Source organism: Anomalospiza imberbis, chromosome 12 (genome assembly GCF_031753505.1).
Source record: "Anomalospiza imberbis isolate Cuckoo-Finch-1a 21T00152 chromosome 12, ASM3175350v1, whole genome shotgun sequence".
NCBI lineage: Eukaryota > Metazoa > Chordata > Aves > Passeriformes > Viduidae > Anomalospiza > Anomalospiza imberbis.
The window spans coordinates 13684364-13700322 of NC_089692.1; the positions used below are offsets into that span (position 1 = coordinate 13684364).

General features: G+C 54.6%; 1 protein-coding gene across 1 annotated transcript; it reads left to right on the forward strand.

The window, feature by feature from the left end:
* Positions 1 to 1696: 1696 nt before the first annotated feature.
* Positions 1697 to 15908, forward strand: GOT2 (glutamic-oxaloacetic transaminase 2). The gene is made up of 10 exons (XM_068202887.1): positions 1697 to 1845; positions 7810 to 7966; positions 9139 to 9267; positions 9625 to 9684; positions 9806 to 9967; positions 10414 to 10518; positions 11396 to 11546; positions 12207 to 12372; positions 13288 to 13438; positions 13904 to 15908. The coding sequence occupies exons 1-10, from the start codon at positions 1778 to 1780 to the stop codon at positions 14024 to 14026; spliced, it is 1272 nt and encodes a 423-aa protein (XP_068058988.1). The 5' UTR covers positions 1697 to 1777; the 3' UTR covers positions 14027 to 15908.
* The last annotated feature ends 51 nt before the right edge of the window (positions 15909 to 15959 follow it).

Here is a 15959-nt window from a genome sequence, read left to right on the forward strand (position 1 = left end):
GGTGCAGTACCATCCTGTATGTCCCAGAATGGCCAAGTATAGCCTGCTACAAGATGGTCCAGCACAGCCTAGTATGGCCCACCATGTCCTAGTTAAGGCCTCCATATCCCAGTACAGCCTACTGCAGCCCAGTGCAGTGTAGGACAGCCCAGTGCAGCCAGTATGGCCTGGTACAAGATGGTCCAGTACAGCCTAGCACTGCCCACTACATCCCAGTCGAGTCTCGCATATCCCCGCACCGCCCAGCACAGCCACGCACAGCCCAGCACCGCCCCGCACAGCCCAGTACAGCCCAGCACAGCCCCGCACCGCCCAGCACAGCCCAGTACAGCCCAGTACAGCCCCGCACAGCCCCGCACTGCCCTGCACCGCCCCGCACAGCCCAGCACAGCCCAGTGCAGCCCAGTGCAGCCCAGCACAGCCCCGCACAGCCCAGCACAGCCCAGTGCAGCCCAGTGCAGCCCAGCACAGCCCAGCACAGCCCCGCACTGCCCTGCACAGCCCCGCACTGCCCAGCACAGCCCCGCACAGCCCCGCACAACCCAGCACCGCCCCGCACAGCCCAGCACAGCCCCGCACCGCCCAGCACAGCCCAGTACAGCCCAGCACAGCCCAGCACCGCCCCGCACAGCCCAGCACAGCCCAGCACAGCCCCGCACCGCCCAGCACAGCCCAGTACAGCCCAGTACAGCCCCGCACAGCCCAGCACAGCCCCGCACTGCCCAGCACAGCCCCGCACAACCCAGCACCGCCCCGCACAGCCCAGTACAGCCCAGCACAGCCCAGCACAGCCCAGCACAGCACAGCACTGCCCAGCACAGCCCAGCACTGCCCAGCACAGCACAGCACTGCCCAGCACAGCCCCGCACAGCCCAGTACAGCCCAGCACAGCCCCGCACAGCCCAGCACAGCCCAGCACAGCACTGCCCAGCACAGCCCAGTACAGCCCCGCACAGCCCAGCACAGCACTGCCCAGCACAGCACAGCACTGCCCAGCACAGCCCCGCACCGCCCAGCACAGCCCCGCACCGCCCAGCACAGCCCCGCACAGCCCAGTACAGCCCAGTACAGCCCAGCACAGCCCAGTACAGCCCAGTACAGCCCCGCACAGCCCAGCACAGCCCCGCACTGCCCAGCACAGCCCCGCACAGCCCCGCACAACCCAGCACAGCCCCGCACAGCCCAGTACAGCCCAGCACAGCCCAGCACAGCCCAGCACAGCACAGCACTGCCCAGCACAGCCCAGTACAGCCCCGCACAGCCCAGCACAGCACAGCCCCGCACAGCCCAGCACAGCCCAGCACAGCCCCGCACAGCCCAGCACAGCACAGCACTGCCCAGCACAGCCCAGTACAGCCCCGCACAGCCCAGCACAGCACTGCCCAGCACAGCACAGCACTGCCCAGCACAGCCCCGCACCGCCCAGCACAGCCCCGCACCGCCCAGCACAGCCCCGCACAGCCCAGTACAGCCCAGTACAGCCCAGCACAGCCCAGAACAGCCCAGCACAGCCCCGCACAGCCCCGCACAGCCCAGTACAGCCCAGTACAGCCCCGCACAGCCCAGTACAGCCCAGTACAGCCCAGTACAGCCCCGCACAGCCCAGTACAGCCCCGCACAGCCCCGCACCGAGCGGCGCAGCTGCACTGACCCGTAGCGGCCGCCAGGGGGCAGCGCGGGCGGTGCCCGGCGCGCGGCGGCGCAGGCGCGGGGCGGAGCACTCAGCCGGCGCCCGTGGTGTGAAGTGCCGCCCGCCGCCGCCGCCGCCGTTGCCGCCATGGCGCTCCTGCACAGCCGCCGGCTCCTCGCCGCCCCGCGCCTCGCCGCCGCCGCCTCCCGCGCCAGGTGAGGGCTGAGAGGTGGTTCAGCCCCTAGGGCCGCCCGCCGGTGTCGGCGGAGGGGTTTTCCCGCGGCTGAGCCCCGCTCCGAGGTGGCGGTGGGGGGAAGCGAATCCCCCCGTGCGGCCCGCGGCCGACGCCGCGCCGGGCAAGGGGGTTGCCGGGGGGACGGACCGCGCTCGGATTGGCTAGGACGGGGGGTCCTCGCGCTCTGATTGGCTGCGGCCCAGCCCGGCGCCCCCCGCCTGCCCTTGAGGCGCCGCCGTGGAGGGCGCGTAGGCACCGGGGAGCCCCGAGAAACGGGGCCGGGGGGAGCCCCGAGAAACGGGGCCGGGGGGAGCTCCGAGAAACGGGGCCGGGGGGAGCCCCGAGAAACGGGGGCCGGGGGGAGCCCCGAGAAACGGGGCCGGGGGGAGCCCCGAGAAACGGGGCCGGGGGGAGCCCCGAGAAACGGGGCCGCGGGGAGCTCCGAGAAACGGGGCCCGGGGGGAGCCCCGAGAAACGGGGCTCGGGGGGAGCCCCGAGAAACGGGGCCGCGGGGAGCCCCGAGAAACGGGGCCCGGGGGGAGCTTCGAGAAACGGGGCCGGGGGGAGCTCCGAGAAACGGAGCCGGGGGGAGCTCCGAGAAACGGGGCCCGGGGGGAGCCCCGAGAAACGGGGCCCGGGGGGAGCCCCGAGAAACGGGGCTCGGGGGGAGCCCCGAGAAACGGGGCCGCGGGGAGCTCCGAGAAACGGGGCCGGGGGGAGCCCCGAGAAACGGGGCCGCGGGGAGCTCCGAGAAACGGGGCTCGGGGGGAGCCCCGAGAAACGGGGCTCGGGGGGAGCCCCGAGAAACGGGGCCGGGGGGAGCCCCGAGAAACGGGGCCGGGGGGAGCCCCGAGAAACGGGGCCGGGGGGAGCTCCGAGAAACGGGGCCGCGGGGAGCTCCGAGAAACGGGGCCCGGGGGGAGCCCCGAGAAACGGGGCCGGGGGGAGCCTGTGCCTTAACGACGGGCTGGGGACACCCTGTGCCTTGACCGATGGGTTGGGGACAGACACCCTGTGCCTTGGTTGGGCCGGGGTGCTGCTAGTGATGCACACTGTGCTTCGGGGCACGAATGATGTGGTCGATGAGAGGCTGGACGTGCCCAGGCGATGTGCGCTCGCAGCGCAGAAACCAACCGTGTCCTGGGCTGCATCACTGGCACTGTAGGCATCAGGTAAAGGGAGGGGATTCTGCCCCTCTGGTCAGCTCTGCTGAGACCTCCACCTGCTGCACTGCATCCACCTTTGTGACCCCAGCACAGGAAGGACGTCGACCTGTTCGAGCAAGTCCAGAGGAGGCCACAAAGATGATCACAGAACTGGAGCACCATTTCTGTAGGGAAAGACTGAGAGAAAGAGCTGGGGTTATTCAACCTGGAAGAGACATGGCTTTGGGGTGACCTAATTGTGGCCTTCTAATATCTAAAGGGGCTACAAGAGAGCTGGAGAGGGGCTTTTGACAAGGGTATGGAGTGCCAGGACAAGGGGGAAAGGGTTTAAATTGACAGAGGGCAGGGTTAGATTAGATATTAGGAATAAATTCTTCCCTGTGAGGGCGGTGAGGTCCTGGCACAGGTTGTCCAGAGAAACCGTGCCTGTCACATCCCTGGAAGTGTTCAAGGCCGGGTTGGACAGGGCTTGGAGCATCCTGGTCTAGTGGAAGGTGTCCCTGTCTATGGCAGGGGTTTGGAAAACATAATCTTTCAGGTCTCTTCCAACCCAAACCATTCCAGGATTCTGTGTGCTGTGAAATAGGGCTGAGGTGGTGCTGTCTGGCTGCCCTGCGTAGTGGGACCAAAGGGTCCTCTGCACTGTGCAGTGGCCTCGTGCACATGGGATCATGCACGGTGCAGCAGGTCTGCAGTGAGCCCATGATCCCTGAAATGGGGTGGGAGTAGTGCTGGCTGTGCTAGAGCTGTGCTCTCAGGGGTACAAACTCTAGCAGGAGCAGAGTGGGAGTGACTGTGTTTCTGTGAGGACCAGAAACTGGCAGCTCTGGACTGTCTTGTCTCTGGTCAGCAGAGATTTGGATAGAAAGATGTAGGGTGCTGCTGGAGCTGTGTGAAAAGCCCAGAACATCCAAGTTTCCACAAAGTACAGCTGACCTGAGAGCCACGGGGCTGGGAACATCCCTGAGATCAGATGGCCAAGAAGCAGAGTGTGCAGAGGAGTCTGGATGAGGCCTTGGTGCTCTCCAGAACCCTTTGACACCGGGCCCTCACTAGTGGGGGAAGTCTCTAAGAAACAGTTTCCAGCCTACGTCAGAGCAGGAAAGCAGTGGTTTATTTTAAATCTCTATTCCAGCAGTCACTACTGCTTCTAAGCCAGCCTTCTGGCTCGTCTCGGCAGGGACAGAAGAGCAGCTGTCTAGAACTTGTGTTTTGTGCCCATGGACTATAGCAGGCCTGTGAAAGGTATGGAGCCTGCTGGCATAAGCTTTGCTTTTCTCAAGCTTGTTATACAACAAACTGTAAATTACCAAATTGCATTGAGGTCACCCAAGAGAGGTTGTTAAGTTTTTTTAAGTGAGGAGCCTCTGTGCACAGCCCCCTTTTTCCGTTCAGAAATAGTGGTTTATTAGGCAACAAGAGAAGCCAAGCACTGATTAGTAGTTTCTGTTTCCTTATCTTCAGCAATATAATGTGGTGCTCCAGCTGCTATCATTAATCTGTGCTGAGAATGCTCTTTCTGAAAGCAGAACAGAGGTTAGGAGATACGAAATGGTTAAAACGCTCCATTGACACACAAAAGCTAATTAGGATGATAACTCAGTAGCTCAGTCTACTTCTCTGATGTATCACAAGACAGCTATTTAAATACTTTTCTTGGTGGAAAGCTTATCTGAAGCTCACTGGGGCAAGGAATTTGTAGGCTTGAAAGGCCCTGTAGTAGCCAGCAGCCTGTTGGCATTGTTCTTGTGTAAATATTAGCTTTAAATGTGGCTTACCTACAGCCTTTGGCCTCTCACTCTGCTCTGTCTTGCAGAACTGCTGAGGGGGCTTTGGCAAAGCTTCTGAAATCTGGTATCTTATGTGGCTGTACCTCAGGAAACCTTCATTGGGCTTGTAAATGCTTGCTCTCCAGGCTTGGCTTGAGTCCTTAAGCACTTCCTAGGTCTGTGCACTTGAGGCATAGGTTCCACATATATTTTTGAAAAATGTTACAAATTTATGCAATTCCTGATGCATTTTCCCACCCTCTCTGTCCCACTGCACTTGCAGTTGTACATTAAACCAGTTCAGAAGACCAGCATGGCTGAAGAGTAAAGAGACTATTTGGATCTCTGATGAGCATCTAAACTCTGACTGGGCCTTCTGTGTGGAAATTCTGTAGCTGGAGAATGTGCTTCCTTTGGCTTACAGGAAGTATCCCTCTAGTAGTTCAACCCCAGCTTAAGTTTACCTCTGGTTACTTTTCTGCACTGAATACCTCTGGCCTGCAGAGATGTGCAGTTTATAGCTTTGACCTTTATTCAAGCCAAATGTTCTTTTAATTGCTCAAAATAAAATACAAGGCAGTGCACGGACAACAGTAACAGGGGTTAGCAATGTGTTAGGGTTTGTGGCCTTGGACCCCTAGTAGATCTCTCTTCCCCAAACCCCTTTGGGAAAGCTTTGCCTCTGTGATCTCTTTGGTATCCTGATGTGTTTGGACAACTCAGCCTAAGCTTTTTTCTCCTGTCTCCCTGCAAGCTCACCTCCCTGGAAACACCAGAGGAGTTTTGTTTCGCCTGGAAACCTTCATGCTGAGAACAGGAAAATAAGTCCTAAACCTACCCTGTTGGTGCCTTAAGCCAACACAAAAACCGGCTCAGAACAAAAGTACTTAACTCTCTGAAGTGCTGCAGCTTAGGTAAATGCCTGCAGGATCAGCATTAATTGCAGTATGTTAGAGCTCAGTGACCTGCCTAAGCCTTAGCAGGATTGGGACCTAAATACTCCAAACACTGTAAGCTGCTTGGGGAAAAGCCCAGCAGAAAGAAGGTTCTGTCACCATCTCCAAAGTAGCAGCTCTTTAAAATAGATGGCCAGGCTCCTGCAGCCCTTGATACCAAAATAATCCTAAACCAGGTAAACTGAAGAGAGCCACACTACTGCACATTGTTTCTCTTTTTCCCTGCCTCTCCATTGCCAGGAACGCAACGGGAGGGGTTTGTCCAAAGCCACCTGAACCTGCAGCAGGATTTTGTCCTGACAGTCCCCTTGACGTGTCCTGCTCAGGTTGGTTCTCCAGGTCACTCCCTCCACACCGGCTGCAGCCCCGGTCCCTCTCTGGAGGGTGTGTGTTGCTGGCATCTCTGACTCATCCTCCTTTCCAAGCTAATCCTATACTTAAGAGGTAATTAAGACTAGTTGGTGGTCTAAAAAACGTTAAGCACATCTTCCATTTTTAAACTACCCGAGGTGGCTCTACCTCTTCCTCAAAGCCTGTCAAAAGGAGTAATAGGCTTCTTTTAAAATTTGAAAATAGCGTACAGAGGGGAAGAACAGTTAGTCTGAAGAGGGCAAATGGTTGAGACTCCATGAGATGCAATCTATGTACATGTGAGAGTGCAGAATTTTTCTGTAGTGAGGAAACTTGGCCTAAATGGACCTAAAACAGGGACAGAATGGAAAGGTGACTTTATGAATTCTGCTGATCAGTTAGAGCTTCCTTAACCCGCCTGGCCCCACTGCTCACAGATCTCTGTCTGCCTACAGAGTCTGCACTACACACTCAGCAGGAGGTCTGGATGGCCCTGGGCTGGCTCCAGGCTGCCTGCATTGCTGGGGCACGGACCAGCCCCAGGACAACATTCCCAAGTTGGGAAAGGATCTTGTTATCAGATGATGTAGCCTTTCCGGGGCTGCAAAGCTGGTAAAGCTGATATGTCTCTCTGTCTCTGTGTTTCTCCTTTGGCAATCAAAGCTTGAGTTCTTTCCTCCAGGAGATAAACCCAATCTACTTTGTATTGCACCCTTTGTTCCCCACTGAGCTGGGGGACTGGAGTAGGCACCTGTGTGGTAAGTCAGGACTCTCAGAGCTGCATGCAGTGCCTTCAGGAGGGGGCTTTGACAGCCAAATCCCTCTGCCAGGCAGGTTAAAAAACACCACACTGCTGGTCCTGCACTGCCTGCAGGCCTGCAAAGCCTGGACATGGGACAGGGCAGAGACTGTGGCCAAAGGAAATAACAGGTTTCTTTTTATAGCATGGTCTGCTCTGCCCTTGACATTAAGAGAACCTCTCCATCTTGAGGGTGTGCTGCCAGCCGGGCAGAGGCACATGGCTCCTTGTGTTGGGGGAGCACAAAGCTCCTCCTGATGCAGGGAGGTTTTGTGCTTGACAGCAGGGGAAGGGTCTTCACATCAGTGCTTGTCACTTGTCACACGGGGAACAAACTGTTTTCTATGATTTCCTGGAAAACAGCATTTGTCTACAACACCAGGGGAGGCAGAGTTTGTAGGGCAAGGGGTGGGAATACCTTTGTTCTATCAGCCAATGTTGGGAGGAAAAACAAATTAGTTTTCATGTAATGCAACCTTTCCAGGAGTTTGGAAGAGACTCCATATTCATGCTTTTGTGCAATTGCCTGGGTCTGGCCAAGGTTCCCTGGAGGGGAATAACCTGTACAATCCCACATGCAGGCTCTGGGCACTTGTCCAGAGCATGGGAGTTCAAGGCTTCAGTTTCCTGGGCTCTTTGTGGTGTTAGCACATAAGGCAAACAGGAGTATTTCAACATGCTAGTGACTGAGAGGGTGTCAGTTATCTTCAGCCACAATGAACTGAGGCTCTTCACCCATTCTGCAATATACAGTGTGACTTAAATGGTTTGGTTTGGTTTTTTGGATAATTCTCTGAACACTATTTGTACCTTTTTCAGTGGTTTAAAGACAAGATTTCCCTTGGGGGTTTATGTTGGTGCACATCTCTGCCCAGTTCTCAAGCTTCTTGTGTCTCCCTTTAGCTCATGGTGGTCCCATGTGGAGATGGGTCCCCCCGACCCCATCCTGGGGGTGACTGAAGCTTACAAGCGTGACACCAACTCCAAGAAGATGAACCTGGGAGTGGGGGCATATCGGGATGACAACGGGAAGCCGTATGTCCTGAACTGTGTTCGAAAGGTGAGCTGGGTGCTGGCTGCTGGGCAGGGCCAGATCCAGGTGCCAGGTACCCTGAGGGAGTCAGGGAAGGGGAAGGTCACTAAGCAAGTTTTGTCTGTTGATCCTTAAAATATGCTCTGTCTCTAACAGAGCAGGACAGTATTCCTGGATGTTTCCCTTAGCAGGACTAATGCTTTTGAGACATGACAGAGCCATTAAGTAGTACAGGACAAAACAGAAAATACATGTCCTGTTCCCATTCAGGTAACTAACTCGTTGCTGACTTCTATGCACTTGTTCTCTGAACTTCAAGGTGTTTCTTGAACAGGCTGGTGTTCTTTAGGGCACCCCACAAGGGAGGAAGGAGCTGACATTGGCCCCTTAGTAGATTAGTCTTAGAAATTCTGCTGAGCCGATACTACTAGTTTCTCCATAAGCCAGTCTAAAACTCCAGGCAAAGGAGCTGGGTATGGACATTGCCCTTGAAGGGATTATGGGGTCTTTTAGGGCTGTAGGGGTAGAAATAGGCTGTTAAATAGCTGGCAGCTGACACATGCATTGATTGGCTGCACTGACAGGGAGGGTGCAGGGAGAGTGCCTTTTCCATGTGTCTCATCAGGGTGGGGTTTAAAGCCATCCCTTGCCCTCCCTCTTTTTTGTGCAGCTGGGTCACAAACAGGCAGCCTGGATGGTGTCAAAGGGACAGTTTCCTGGTGGCATATGAATGCTGCCAGGGTCTGTGCCACTTCCAGCATGACAAGGCCCTGCAAAAGGTTTGCTACCCTTCCTGGTTTGGGGAAGTCTCCTACGGAGAGATGATATCTGCCTCTCAGTAACACTGAAGTCTTGCTTTCCTGCAGGACAATTCAATTCCTGCTTGGGCAAAGAAGTGTGTGTCCTTGTGCAGCAGCATTGACTTGTAGTGGGCTGGAAGTGGTGCTCTCTTCTGGTGCCAGGTTTCCATGGCTCCACTGTACCAACGCTGTCACCCACTGAGGGCTCTGGTGGCTTCGGGGTTTTATCTGAAATGTTTACTGCTGCCCCTTGCTTGGAATGAGCCCTGCACAGAAACTCCTGTAAACCAACCTTTGCCCCTTTCGAGCAAGCAAATGTGCAAAGAAGTGACCTTCAGCTGTCCATCACCTCTCTGCACGGTGATGCCTCCCTTGCTGAGCTTGTGTCCTCCCTTCCAGGCGGAGGCCATGATAGCATCCAAGAAGATGGATAAGGAGTACTTGCCCATCGGGGGACTAGCGGATTTCACCCGGGCATCCGCAGAACTGGCTCTGGGGGAAAACAGTGAGGCTTTCAAGAGCGGCCGGGTAAGGCGAGGCCAGGGCACAGGGGGCAGGGCGGACACGCGGTTGGTATGGGAGTGCTCAGCAAATGTGGAAGAACCGGTGGGGTATTGATGCTTCTGAGTTGCGGGCTGGCCGGCCCCAAGGATCACTGCTTCTTCTGAAGGCTGAGGTGAAACTGTGCACTCCAAGGAGGGGATTTAACTTTGTCAGGGGTCCCAACTCCCTGCCCTGGAGCTGGAGCTGCTGACCCCTGTGGTCCCTCCAGCCCCTTGTCCCTGTTTTGGTGTGCTGCTGCCAGTTGTGACATGGTGACTGCGCTCTCCCTGTAACACAACATGGCTACTCAGACTCAGATATTTTTTTTTTCTTTTCTTGCAGTATGTTACCGTGCAGGGTATTTCTGGGACTGGATCTCTGCGAATTGGTGCCAACTTTTTGGTGAGTGCCTGGCCAGCAGTGGAAGGAAAGGACGTATTTTGACCAGAGCTGAATTTTTATGGTTTTCTAACTGCTTGAATGAATACAACCTGTTTGAACACTCTGTCTTTCTATTGACCAGCAACGATTCTTCAAAGCCAGCCGTGATGTGTATCTACCTAAACCGTCCTGGGGTAATCACACTCCCATTTTCCGTGATGCTGGCATGCAACTTCAGGCTTATCGCTACTATGACCCCAAGACATGCAGCCTTGACTTCTCTGGAGCCATGGATGACATTTCTGTGAGTTGCCTTCCATGCCTGGAAGAAGGGAGGTCATGTGGGGAAATGGGTGGTGATATTACTTTACTCTATATGTGATGATGCGGCATGAAGCTGTGTCAGGGGAGGTTTAGGCTGGATATTAGGAAAAGATTTTTCACCCAGAGGGTGGTTGGGCACTCAAACAGGGTCCTGAGGGAAGTGGTCGTGGCACCAAGTCTGCCAGGGTTCATGGATTGTTTGAACAATTCAGGCACATAGTGTGGTTCTCAGGATTGTCCTGTGCAGGGCCATGGAATTGGACTCCTTATGGGTCCATTCCAGTTCAGAATATTCTATCATTCTATGATGCCTGAAGGCATTAAATCAAGGCTGGAAGCCTCACAGAGCTCATCTAAGCTGTCTCATCTGCTGAGGAGAGTACTCAGATATCATTGATGATTCATTCTCTATAACATCTTCCTTAGAAAATTCCAGAGAAGAGCATCATCCTTTTACATGCTTGTGCTCACAACCCCACTGGGGTGGATCCCCGGCAGGAGCAATGGAAGGAGTTGGCAGCTATGGTGAAGGTAAGCAATGTCCCAGGGGTACTGTGCCATTCCTGGGAAAACCTCATCTCTGGCCTTTCATGGGTGGCACCTGGTCTTCACTTCTCTAAAGGTTATTCCCTTCCCTGAAGCCAGGATGGGTGTCATGTTCCTGACAGGAGCCAGCCAGATGTACCCAGAAGGCTTCTAGCTGACCATTGGGCTTTCTGCTGGCACCTTTCCAGGAAGCTGGAGTAGGGAGACCTGAAAGGAGAGCATCAGGGTTGAAAGCATGAGCTGTGATTGCCGGAGCGGAGCACCCAGTGCTGCTGTATGAAAAATGCTGGAAGATCTCTCACATGCCTGGTGTCTCCTTGCAAGCTTCAGCTGCAAATAGATAGGGACAGGTTCTACCTTCTCCTCCTTCCTGCTGCTCCATCAAGCCTGTAGCTGGTGAAATTTGGCTTGGAGATACCTGGCCTTAATAGGGTCCTGAGAATTGGTAGATATCAAAGTGATCTCTGTGGCCTACAGAAGGGTAGCTCTGAGGGGCAGTGTATCTGGACTATCTGCCTAGCTGACAGGAGAGTTCCCAGGTGATTGTCCTGGAAACTGATGATACAGAAGACATTGAAGTAGACTATTTTATTACTGTTGAATTTACTTCTGCTTCCTGGGCCAGACTTGCACATCCCATAAATGCCCCAGAGGATCTTCAGCTGCTGTTTTGATGCGTGCTGGGTAGCTGCAGGTTTTGGGCTACTTTCCCTGTGGTGAATGAAGGGGAATAGCGCTCTTTCTGGAGGAGAATCACTGCAGGTGGACAGACCGCTGTCTGCATGGCTTTTCTCAGCCTTCTGCCATGCACCTTGGAGGGGTGCCCAGCTTCTGTGACACTCTCTTCTATCTTTGCTGGCAGAAACGAAACCTCCTCGTGTACTTTGACATGGCCTACCAGGGCTTTGCCAGTGGGGACATCAACCGGGATGCCTGGGCTGTGCGGTATTTCATCGAGCAGGGCATCAACATCGTCCTGTCACAGTCCTTCGCTAAGAACATGGGGCTGTACGGTGAGTAGGGCACGTGGTGAGGAAATAGTTTAATCCAGGCTGCTGGTGGGATCCCAAGACCTCCAAGGTTTAGCAGCCAGTGTTTTCTTGCTGCCTGTGTTCATCCTGCAGCATTGAGCAGGGATAACCCTTTAGGAGCTGGTGGAGATGCTTCTAGAGAACAGGGATCCACTAAAGCTGTGTGGTGTTTGGTGCGACATTATAAGATAGATATAAAGCTTTCAGAGAGTGTCCAAAGGAGACTACAGAGATGGTGAATGGTCTAAAAGAGAAGCCATACAAGGAGCAGCTGAGGACACTTGGCTTGCTCAACCTGGAGAAGAGAAGACTGAGGGCAGAGCTCATCACGGGCATTAGCTTCCTCTCAAGGGGCAGCATCTGCGCTCTGTGACCAGTGAGAGGACCCAAGGGAATGACATAGAACTGTGTCAGGGAGGATTTAGGCTGGATATTCGGGAAAGGTTCTTAACTTAAAGGGTGACTGGATATTGGAACAGGCTTCTCAGGGAAGTGGTCTGACATAAGCCTGACAGAGCTTAAGGAGTGTTTGGACAATGCTATCAGACACAGGAATTGTGGGATTCTTGGGGTTGTTCTGTGCAGGGCCAAAAACTGGACTCAATGATCCTTCCAACTCAAGATATTCTGTGATTCTCTTAGGAGAGCGTGCGGGTGCCTTCACAGTGATCTGCAGTGATGCAGATGAAGCCAAGAGGGTCGAATCACAGCTGAAGATCCTCATCCGCCCCATGTATTCCAACCCACCTGTGAATGGAGCACGCATTGCCTCTATGATCCTGAACACCCCTGACCTACGGAAGGAGTGGTAAGAAGAAATCTGTAATGTTCGTGACACTGAGGTCTCTTTGTGCAGCCTTGTGCTGTGCTTACTGTGTGCTGCTGTCACAGGCAGCTCTTAGCTTCAGCAACAGTCAGAACCATGTTTACTCTGGAGAAATCCCTGCTTATGTCCTGGCATCAGCTGGTGTGAGTTTAACCTGACACAAACAGGTTTTCCTTGTGTTAGCAAGGAAGAAAACTCTGTAAAGGAGGGGATAAAACTCCCATAGGATTGAGGGCTGCAGGAGCTGCCTATCTAAGAAGCCTAAAATTCTGAGCTGGTGTAGCCATGTAGTGTGTCTCATGTGGGGGAAGTGGAAGCATAAGCCCCCTGGGAATGAGACCCAGGAATGTAACCCTCATGTCCTAAGCCTGACTCCTGGCATCAGCCTGTGCTGTTTTCCCAGCCCCATAGTGCTGGGTCCCTCCCAGCAGCTGGCCTGGCAGAACAAAGGTTGGCAGTGTGCTGTGGCTGTGTTCTTTTGGCAGCCTGACACTTGTGCCTGATCCAGGGCCCGGCAGAGACATTTCCTAGCTGTGCTGCTTTGGAGCAGGGCCTGTTTGCTACCCCTGCACTCTTGGTTTACCTCTAGATACTATTTTATCTGGGCTTGAATAGTGCTGCCATGAGGCATCCTATTGACCCGTGGCTTTCAGATGTGAAAAATGTCTGTATTCAAGTAGTAGTGTCCAACAGCAATGGAATAAATAAAAAGAGGTCACCTTTGGGTATCAGGAGAAAGAAGCAGCTTCCCCAGCTGGAGCTACTTTTTCATGCTCATCTGCATCCCCCTATGGTGCCCCTCCAGGTGGAGAGGTTGATTTTCAATAGCTGGGGTGGGGAGAGCAGCATTGGTGTGTTCCAGCCCTGCTCTGAATGGTTCCTGGGTTGGCTCCTCAGGCTCACAGAAGTGAAGGGCATGGCTGACCGGATCATCAGCATGCGGACTCAGCTGGTGTCCAACCTCAAGAAAGAGGGATCCTCCCACAACTGGCAGCACATCACTGACCAGATCGGCATGTTCTGCTTCACAGGGCTGAAGCCTGAGCAGGTAAACACAATTCCAGTGATCTCAAAGTGTCATTTGCAGTCCTGGTCAGCAGGTTTTTGACTGCACATGCTAAAATGAGCCCTTGTAAGCACTTCTTATTCAGAAGGAACATCCTCCAAGCCCTAAGCACTGTCACATCATGGGGACCCCGGTCTTGCTCTGTTCCCTGCTGTACCTGGGGAGGTTGAAAGCTGTCATGTCTATCAAAGCAAGCAGTCACTTGGTGCTGCTCTGAAGTGACCTTAAAGGTCAGCTCAAATGAGGTGACTTCCAGCTGAACATCTGCAGTGTTGCTGCTTGGCCTGAGAGCTGAGCAGCATCTCTCTTGGCACAGGGTACTCTGCAGTGGGATGCCCTGTCTGCTGGCAGCCAGTTTGGTTTGAGTTTCAGCAAGCTGGGTAAATTTGCACTTTGCTGACACAGCAGAGGTTGGCCTGCAGTTTGAACTTTGCTCTTTCACCCCAGGTGGAGCGGCTGATCAAGGAGTTCTCAGTTTACATGACAAAGGATGGACGCATCTCTGTGGCGGGAGTTACGTCAGGCAACGTGGGTTACCTGGCTCATGCCATCCATCAAGTCACAAAGTAAAGACAGAGGGGTGCCCTGGAGCTGGTGGCTTTCCCTTCCTCACCAGCTGAAGATGAGGAGGGAAAAGAAACAAGCAGAATACTTCGACCACAGCACTTGAAGCCGCTGCTGAATGTATCTTGTAGATGAGTTGTAGAAGCCTAGTCAAATCCACCCTGTGTTGTGGAGCAAGGACATAATTGCTGCTCCTGCTCCTCACAGCCGTTCTTCCCTGCTGTCCATCCTTTCTCCATCAACCCCAGCACCTATCTATGCTGGAGGAAGCAAATTATTAGCAATGCCGTCCTACCAGTGTGGGCACCAAAGGCTTCTCCGCACACATTTCTCCATGAGAAGGCTTTGTGAGGCTTTTGGCTGCTGGCCCAAGCAGCAGCAGGCTGGAAGCTGGGTGGGCTGAGTTGGAGGGCTGCTCTGGTGTGCTCCTCCAAACTCCTCAGCCAGTCCCTGCTGCCAGCAGGCTCCATCCTCCTCCATCATCCCAGCCTGGGGCTGGGCAGCACCAAAGCTGTCCTCTGATAACCAGCTCTGAGGACTTCTCACTACCAAACTCTGCTCCATTGTTGGCTTCGCTCTTTCCATCTGGGACTCTCAGGTGTAATTCACAGTGGCATCAGTGTGTGGGGCAGACCAGTGTCCCTCTTTTAAACCTGTCTCACTTTCATACCTGGAGGTGAAACAATTTCTCACACCCCCCTCTCCCCAATAAGAATCTCCTCTGAAAACTGTTCTCTGGTGGTCTCTGCCTCACCCCATTCCTGTCCTAAGCCCAGCAGTCCAGCCCTATACCTCCAGCAGCCCTCCCTGCAGTCTTTGTTGAATGTCCCAAAGCCGTAAGCCAGGAGGCTTGCCCTGCAGTATCCCACTCATGTGGAGGTGTGGGGCATCCCTCTCTGCTCTGTTCAACCACATTTCTGGTGACATCAGAAAACAGAGATCTTGATAGAAATCTGAGAGCTGATGACTCAAAAAACATTCTGTTCTTCTAAACCAAGTGTCCCTGAGGTCCTGTGACTTACTGGACTCTGATTTTTAATCCAAATAAACTGGTGCATGGCTATGTTGAGCTGGGGAATTCATCCTGTCATTGTGCAGCTGGATCCTCTCCCTTCCATGCACCAAACATTCCCTCTCAGGACCATATTAGCACAGCGGATCTTACATGAGTAGTGAACCCTCATCTGAGAATCCCATGTAGAGAGGCACTTCCCACCGATGGGCCCCAGGAGCACAGTGTGTGTGAACTGAGATTGTCCAGGTGCAAGCTAGTGCCACGGAGCTGAAATTGAAGCCTATGGTGTTGAATGTAGGTGTTGCTGGTGAGAGGACAAATTCCAAAAACTGTCTGCCTTGCGACATGGGGCCATCTTTGGCCACTGGCCCACGATGGAGTGGAGCCTCCCTAGGCGGAGCTGGAGGCATTACCTCTGAAGTCTGTGAGCTGTCTTCATCCACTGGCACTTCTTCCCTCTGCAGCCATAGCAGGGCATCTAGCAGGGCAGTCCTCATTTCCCATTCCTGCCCAGGGCAACTGTGTGCCCATTGGAGCTGGGACAGGTCCGGTCTGGTGCACCTGTCCCGGGCCAGTGCACGTTGTTGCCACACTTGCTGGAAGGCTGGATCCTCCCGCCTCTCCCTGACAGAAGGTTTCCGCTCCCACGCCGCTTGTTTACTGGCCCAATGCCCACAGCCGCTGCTTGCTGTCCTTTGTGCAATAAACCGCTTTCCATGCCGCACACGCCGTAGGTGCTGCCCCACGGCGCTGTGGGTTCCTGTGCTGTGGTCCCTGGTTCTGCGTGGCTCTCGAGCTGCCGCCTCCCGCCCCTTACCCGCGTGGGGCGTTCTCCTGCTCGTTCTCTGTACAATAAAAGCACCCTGGAGCACAGCCCCGTCTCTCGCCCTCTCCTTGCCGCATGTCCCCGGAGGCTCAGCCCCT

Bases quoted from the DNA above. Each gene is read 5' to 3' on its own strand.
- GOT2 (XM_068202887.1), top strand. From the start codon at position 1,778: ATGGCGCTCCTGCACAGCCGCCGGCTCCTCGCCGCCCCGCGCCTCGCC. The intron at 9,268-9,624 runs GTAAGGCGAGGC...CTTTTCTTGCAG, and splicing joins AGGCTTTCAAGAGCGGCCGG to TATGTTACCGTGCAGGGTAT. The intron at 11,547-12,206 runs GTGAGTAGGGCA...TGATTCTCTTAG, and splicing joins TAAGAACATGGGGCTGTACG to GAGAGCGTGCGGGTGCCTTC.